Source organism: Otolemur garnettii, unplaced genomic scaffold (genome assembly GCF_000181295.1).
Source record: "Otolemur garnettii isolate 467f Iridium unplaced genomic scaffold, OtoGar3 scaffold00088, whole genome shotgun sequence".
Classification (NCBI taxonomy): domain Eukaryota; kingdom Metazoa; phylum Chordata; class Mammalia; order Primates; family Galagidae; genus Otolemur; species Otolemur garnettii.
In genome coordinates, this window is record NW_003852483.1 from 2,872,686 (window position 1) to 2,881,045 (window position 8,360).

Genomic DNA, 8,360 nt, shown 5'->3' on the forward strand with positions numbered 1-8,360 from the left:
AAAAAAAAGAAAGAAAAGATCCTCCTTCCTTCTCTGCTTCATCACATCAGTCTGGAAGGTTGAGGGATTGATGGTTTGAGAGTCATGAACGTATCTTGATACAAAATGTCTGCGTAAGGCTGGGCACAGTGGTTTGCTCCTCACTCTGAGAGGCTGAGATGGGGGGTTTGCCTGAGCTCAAGAGTTGAGACCAGCCTGAGCAACAGTAAGATCTCATCTCTAAAAACCGCCAGGCACTGTGGCAGGGGCCTGTAGTCCCACCTACTTGGAAGGCTGAGGCAAGAGGATCACTTTGAGCCCAACAGTTTGAGGTTGCTGTGAACTATGATACCATGGCACTCTACCAAGGGCAACAAAGTGAGACTCTGTCTCAAAAAAAACAAAAAAAAGTTTGAGTAATACACACTATATGTCTTAAACATCCTAAGAGCCGGAAATATGAAATTGTGTGCACACCTTCTTCAGTGAAGTTGGCTTTTTGGCCTTGGGCACCTCCCTCTGCTTCCCCTTCTTCATCAGGGGGGCACTGGAGTCCAAGGGGTTGTGCGGCGTCTTCATCTGACTGAGGCGCCGGCCCCTGTCCCCTGATGAGACTTCTTTGGAAAGGACTGGCACTGCTCCAACTGAAACACAGAAGGACAAATCCCTCAAGGTCACCTTCTAGTGGCCCTACCCAGCTCCTGGACCATGGTTTGCCTTGGGGTTAGCTCAGGGTATCTTTAGGAACTCTCCATGACCCCTGGCACATCCCTGCAACCCTTCTCATCTTTGTCAAATAATCTCTTCCACATTTTTATTGGGAGTGATTCTAAAGACCTTTAGTATCTTTTGAATGAGATGCCGCCAAAGCATCAAAAATTTAGGACAACCCACTCTCCTATCCATGTAATCAAATCACCTACATTTCTCAGCAATGTCTAATAACTTTGTGGAATTCATTTTTTGACTCAGGATGGTTCTAGGTGGTGCTCGTTATTGCTCTGTTGAGTAAGTCCCTCTCCACCACTGTTTTCAGTCGGCACTGCTGTTGCAGAACTTGGCTATTGGTTTCTACATTTGTATCTTCTCCAGGTATCTAGCTATCTTCTAAGGCTCTCATTAAGATTCTCAAGATATTTCCAATTCAGTTTCTAGATGTAACAGGTTTTATCAAATCCCATTATATGCAGCTGGGGGCAATCCCTCTACATAATCAGTGAATTACTATGATTACTACTGAATATTTCAATTTAATTCTCTTGCTCTCAATTCCACACCTTAATCACTAAAGGAAATTGTTAAATTCCTCTATACTTTCCCCTTGCTTGTTAATTAGGAAAAATTCCAAACATACACCAAAGAGAGAAGAATGGTAAACAACAAACCCCATGAGCCGAATGTCTAGCTTCAACAACCATCAATATTTTTCCAAATGTATTTTACTCAACTTCCTTTAAATTTGGAATATGTTTTTAAATAATTGGTATTTTATCAATCATTTAAAGCTATTAACTCTCACCTGTCCAATTCCCTGCTTCCAAGCAAAGTGTTTAACATACTCAAGTCACCAAGACAACACTATCTGCCTCCCAGGCAACTTCTTGCCCTACCTACCTCTGCCAGAAAGGGCTTGCTAGATTGAGCATGGTCATTTAAAGTGGCGACCTTTAAACATGGAAGGCGAGGGAGTGAGGCCAGCCCAGGTTGCCATTTTATGTGGACAAGTAAGAGATGGGCAGGGATTTACAGGGAGGACTCCAGGGAAGACCTGTCATAGGGATCAGCCTTCCATATACCTTGGCTGACCACAGGATGCATGGCATGGTGCCCAGCAAAAGCAATTCCCAGCCACCCATGCACCCCAGTCAACAATGGAGTCCACAAGCAGGCCCAAGGGACACTAAGCACCAGGCAAACTTGACCTTGGCCTGAGGGTTGAATTCACCCTCAGTTCACAAATAGCCATCAACAAAAAGTGGAGGCTTGAGCATGGCCTCTGACCCATCACTGCTATGTAAACACAGGGGTAACCCTGGAAAAGCAAGCAAAAGATAAAAACTATTAAAAAATAAATAAACAGAGACATCAACAGCTTCACATCGTAAGGCACATTTCCTTTTTCACTACCAAGAACACAAAAGTCAAAAGCCAAATATAAGTAAAAGTCTCATCAATTTCCTTGGATAGCTATTTTCTTTTAATGTGGTGTTCTGAAAAAACTGCTTCAAAAGCAAGAAACATACTTAAAAGACTACAATAGCAAATCTGTATGTTACTTTTTGCAACATATTGTAAGTTTTAATGCCTTAGGCTCTGAAATGTGTCAGAGGAAGCAGACAGCCACACCAATGCTGGCCTAACACTGCTCTCTGGCAGGAATCTATTTCTACAGAACGCAGTTGTCTAACCTGCACAAAAGATCATGGGGAACATAGGGCCCTCAAACAGACAAGATTTTCAGCGACATAAAGTCATTTTATCAAGTAGAAACTCTTCATCTTTTATTAAATCTATTTCTTAAAATCCTACTTAAATAATTTAAATTGCGATAAAATTTATCATTTGAACTATTTCTAAGTGCAGAATTCAGTGGCATAAATTACATTTACATAAATTATACTGTACACTCATTACCACTACTTCCCAGACTTTTTATACCCCAAATTGATACTGTGGTCTTCCCATTCCTTTTCCCCTTAGCACTTGGTAGCCTCAAATCTGCTTACTGTGATTTTGCCTATTGGAGATACTTCACGTATGTGGAATCATATGGTATTTGTGTGTCTCACCTGATTCATGTAGCATTAATGTTTTAAAGTTTCAAGCCCCTGTCCTTACCCCCACCCTGTGGCCTCAGTCCTGGGCTATGGATATGGCCAGAAGGGACCAGGCATGTCAAGACACTCCAGGCATCCTCCCCTGCCAGCCAGCTTGAGAGCTGGCACTCTGTCCACACTCCACATTGCTGCAGGTCCTCCTCATCTCCTGGGCTTCAGATACAACCTTGTCCCTGAAACACGACTCAAGATTTCAAATCTACAGACCTCATCTTTGTCATGACTCAAGATTTCAAATCTAAAGACCTCATCTTTATCCTCACTGGCCCACTAAACTACATGAAATTCCTGACGGAGCTATAAAGGCCTCCCATGAACAAACTACCCACTTTTTCTTTTGGTACTCATGAGACTGCTCTTTTAGGACCAAAGTATATATTTCCTTACTCAGAAAATAAGGAAAAATATGGCAAACCAAATAAGCGAAAAGGTTTTAATGAAGGTTTACAGAAAATAGATAACAATCTGAAAGTGAAATTTTCAAGTCAACAGGAATCAAGTGAACTTAATTAAACACATCATCTGACATTGAAGAAAAAGAAACTGGTATTTCAAAGGAAGATACTGACCATGAAGAAAAAGCCAGCAACGAGGATATAAGTAAAGCAGTTGACATAATCACCCCTAAAGCTAAGAGAAGAGAAAGAGGAAAGCAGAAAAACAAGTAGAGACAGAGGCAGGAGCAGTGACAATAGCAATAACATCTGTTAGTCTACAAGTGAGCTGATTCTAAAACCAAGAGGCAGACCCCAAATGGTAAGACAGCCCTGTCTTTCAGAGAGTGACATGGTTACTGAAGAAGACAAAAATGGGGGGAGGGGGCAAGAGGAAAAACCACCCAAAAAGCAGCTTAAAAAGGATGAAATGAGCCAAAAGGAAAAAGATAAACCAAAAGAGCCAGACAAAAAAGAGGGGAAGAAAGAAGCTGAATCAATGGGAAAAATTTAGTTAAAAAAGGGTTACATCAACCTCTTATTGTGAAGGAGATGATCAAGAAGGTGAAGAGAAGAAAAAAGGTTGGGAGAAACTTCTAGAATGCTCACAGAAGGCACATGCTGAAAGGCCAATGTGAGAAAGCAGCAGGCTGGAAACACAAGCCGGAGGAACAATGGAAGCTGAGCAGCAAACAGCATGCAGCTACAGTAGTAAAAGCTGCAGCTTGTTTGGGCCGTTAATCCAGTTATGGAAAAGTGGAACAAACAAGAGATGAAGATCTTGAGATAGACTGACTGGACTGAATTACCCCTTCCCTATCCTTGATGGAAGAAGGTTCCAGATTCTAAACTGAGGACTTCATTATTAATGGCATTATTACTGTGCTATTATTGTTAACAAAGTTTCCAGTAAGGTACACATTTCATATTAAGGTTGGCCATCATTTTTGTATTTTTTAACCAAACTTAAAATGAAGGTTAGTGTCTAAAATTATAAAAAGTTGGGAAAGCTGTGGTGATTGTAACATTATTTCACTTAGAAAATATACATTTTGTTTTCAATGTATTTTAAATCCATTTAAATTGGAAGAGCGACTACACCCACAGAAATGGGGCAGTTGTACCATTCCCTTGACATTCCTTTGTTATTGTTTTAGAATCTTAATTGTTTTTTTATCCTGAGAGATTAAACAGTAGAAATGTTAAGAACAAAGTGAAACAGTAATTAAAATTTTAAAATAAAGTTTATTATTTATTTACTTTTTTGGCCAGGGTCAGGTTTGAATCTGCCATCTCTGGTATATGGGGCCGGCGCCCTATTCCTTTGAGACACAGGCGCCACCAATAAAGTTATTTGTTTTTTATTTTTTTGCAGTTTTTGGCCCGGGCTGGGTTTGAACCCGCCACCTCCAGCATATGGGGCTGGTGCCTTATTCCTTTGAGCCACAGGCATTGCCCAATAAAGTTTATTTTTTAAATAAAGTTTCATTCATGTTATACAATGTATCAGAATTCATTACTTATTTAAAACTGTACAGTAGAGGATGCCAAGAGTCAGAGGACCTCTGAACAAGATGATTTACAGCTGAGGGGTGGACTCTCGGGCGACTTGTCCACAGGAGCTCCTTATGGAGAAAGAGCCCAGGCCCTTGGCATGTAGTCACTGTTAATTACTCCCCTCACCTGTACTATTCCGTCTCAATAAAAGGCTGGTGCAGAGGTTGCTTGGGCTACCTGAAAAGTAAGGGCTAGCCCGTCTCCCACAAGCTTGTACTTCTAATCCGTGTCATGCCTGGTTCCTTCTTGCGGGGATCAAGACCAGGGCCTTAGGAGCCCGACAGGTCACAACACTGTACAGTATTTCACTAATGTTTACCCATTTATGTGTTGATGATTAACATTTGGGTTGTTTTCATCTTTTAGTTATTGTGAATAATGCAATAAGCCCTGGCATACAAGTATGAGTGTTTTTAATTTTGAAGGGTAAGTATTGAGGAGTGGAATTGCTGGGCCATATGATTAACTGTTATTTATTACTTTGAGGAACCAGCAAATTGTCTTCCACCTGGGCTGACAAATTACATTCCCACTGGCAGTGTATAAGGGTTGCAATATCTCCACATTCTCATCAACATTTGTTACTTTATGTGTTTTTAATTATAGTCACCCTCTTAGGTAGTAAGTGGTATTTCACCATAGTTTGATTAGCATTTCCCTACCGACTAATGATGTTGAATATCATTTTAATGTGAAGATTGGATGTTTGCACGTCTTTTTTGGAAAATGTCTTTTCAAGTCTTTTGCACACTTTTTAAATTGGACTGTTTTATTGTTGAGTTGTAGGAGTTCTTATATATTTGATATTGGATATTAATCCATGACCAGACATATATATGATTTGCCTATTCCATAAGTTGTTTTATCATTTTCTTGACAATGTCTCTCCTACCTAAAAGTTTTTAAATTTTTATGAGGTCCAAAATTTCGTTTGTTGCCTATGCTTCTGGTGCCGCATCTAAAAATCCACTGTCCAATCCAAGGTCATGAAGATTTATTCATTTTTTCCTAAGAATTTTAGTTTCAGCTCCTGTATTTAGAGCTGAAACCACTGACCCATTTTTATTTTATTTATTTATTTATTTTGTGAGACAGAGTCTCACTTTGAGCCCCAGAGTGAAATGGTGTCATAGCTCACAGCAACCTCAAACTCTTAGGCTTAAGTGATTTCTTTGCTTCAGCCTTCCAAGGAGGTGGGACTACAGGCACCTGCCACAACACCTGGCTATTTTTAGAGATAGGGCATTGCTCTTGGTTAGCCTGGTCTGGAACCTGTGAGGTCAGGCAATCCACCTGCCTCAGCCTCCCAAGTGCTGGGATTAATGCGCTTGGCCCTCAACTGACCCATTTTTAGTTCATTATTTTTTTTCTAGGCCTGGGAATGGTAAGGAGAGCTCTGTGGCCTGGGCTAGAGTACAGTGGCACAGTCATAGCTCACTGCAACCTACACCTCCTAAGCTCAAGCAATCCTTCTGGCCTGGCCTCCCAAATAGCTAGAACTAGTGGTACATACCACCATGCCAGTCTAATTTTTCTTTTTCTTCATTTTTTGTAGAGATGAGGCCTTAATGTGTTACCCAGGCTGGTCTCAAATTTCTAGTCTCAAGCAATCCTCCCACCTCAGCCTCTCAAAGTGCTAGGATTACAGGCCTGAGTCACCACACCTGGCCTTGAGTCCATTTTTATCTATGATATGAGGTAGGGGGTATGACTTTACTTTTTTGCATATGGAAATCCAGATGTCATGGCATCACTTTTAAACAGACTGTTCTTTGTCAAAAATCAGTTGATACATGTATTTATTCTTGAACGCTCAGTTCTACTGCATAGGTTTATGTCTAAGCTCATTTCAGCACCACACTATTTTGATTATATATAATTTTTGATTATGAGAGAAAATATTAACAAAATAATTTATCTGGAAAAGACTTTCAACCACTTGCTGGAGATGAAATGACTCTTACCTGAGAACACCACGGGTTTAGAGGACTGCTTTGCATGCTGGGAGTGCTGCTTCTTCTCTAGTGCTGTCAGCATTCCCCCCAAATCCAACTGTACTGGAAGCTGGCTCTTTTTAATACTATTTTTAAAATTATCCTGAAAAGTTCAAAAATTGTAAGTTTATTTATGATAATATATAGACTGTGCCTTTCATTTTATAAAAAGCATTCATATGATTACAGATAAAATGAAATGGACTTAGAGACTATAAAAATCTTAAAATTAAAAAAAATCAATCACACCTTATCTGCTGATGTTACTATGATTGTTTATTTCCTTCTTTCAGAGCACTGGGTTTATATGAAATCACCTACATTTCTATCTACATCACCACTGTGAGTTAACAGTGAATACCTACAGATAAGACACTGGGGCTCCTATAAAGCTTTTGACTACAGAAGTCTGTGTGAGAAGCTGCATGTTTAGCACTATTGCCTCATCAGCACCATTCTCTTTTTAACTGCCTCAGGGAACCAACTGCCATGAAATCATAGTGGTAACTCCAAAAGTCTACAGAAGCCCAAATCACATCCAGCAGATAACACTAAATGTAGATACAAAGTTTGAGACACTTGAAACAAATTATTTTTGAAATGGCTGTGATTTAGGTTTTCAGAATGTATAAAAAATTGTTCAAGGAGATAGCTGGGAGTGGTGGCAAACACCTAAAGTCTCAGCTACTTGGGAGGCTGAGGCAGGAGGACTGTTTGAAGCCAAGAGTCTCAAGTTTACACTGAGCTAAAATCATGCCACTGACCTCCAGCCTGGCAGACAGAGATCTCATCTCTTTAAAAAAAAAAGTTGTATAAGGAAGCCCCTTCTATGTCCTAAGGCACCGTGTGCCATTTGCTTTAGCACCTGTACTCCACTCTGCCAAATGTTCTTTTCCCCGACACTGAAAACCCTTCTGGCTGAGGGGTCATGTCAGGGGAGGTCACCAAGTACCACAAAGGCAGGCAAGGAGATCTGTTGCAGGGATGGAAGGTAAGCACATCTTAATTCACACAAAGGTTTAGAATATTACACTTTTCATAAACGTGAAAATAATCTTCCTTCTTTAAAAGGCAAAATGACAGTGAACACAATAGAGAATAAATGGCTAAAAGTATGGAAGTTCCCCAGTTAAATTATAAATCACAAGTTCTCACCTACAAGTAGGAGAGGGTGCAAGGAGAGATCACCTCTCCTTGGGCGTCTGTTTGGACTTCACAGGATAAAATTTTGATGCCTTTCTTATTTTTCTTCTGTCAGACATTATTGCCTTGCAAAGGAATTCTATTTCCTAAACTTAGCCTACATTTTTTCTTTTCTTTTCCTTTTTTTTTGAGACAGAGTATTATGTCACCCTCAGTACAGTGTTGTGGCCTCATAGCAACCCCAAACTCTTGGGCTTAAGAGATTCTCTTGCCTCAGCCTCCCAAGTAGCTGGGACTACAGGCACCCGCCCCCCCCCCCCCCCCCCCCCCCCCCCCCCCCCCCCCCCCCCCCCCCCCCCCCCCCACTAGCCCCCCCCCCCGTCGTCCCCCCCCCCCACCCCACCCCCCGCTTCCCC

The 8,360-nt window shown here is 41.0% G+C and overlaps 1 protein-coding gene and 1 pseudogene across 3 annotated transcripts in view; one reads left to right on the plus strand and one right to left on the minus strand.

Moving 5' to 3' along the window:
• The window catches only part of SECISBP2 (SECIS binding protein 2), a 45,245-nt gene that overhangs the window by 10,132 nt on the left and 26,753 nt on the right, over positions 1-8,360 (minus strand). For all 3 annotated transcript variants that reach the window (XM_012808379.2, XM_023516244.1, XM_003795017.2), the window contains exons 10-11: positions 6,772-6,904; positions 457-623 (exon numbers count right to left, since the gene is read on the minus strand). In XM_012808379.2, coding sequence (XP_012663833.1) covers positions 457-623; positions 6,772-6,904 — 300 coding nt within the window. The remainder of the gene's footprint in view (positions 1-456; positions 624-6,771; positions 6,905-8,360) is intronic.
• LOC105887452 lies at positions 3,036-4,026 on the plus strand (annotated as a pseudogene).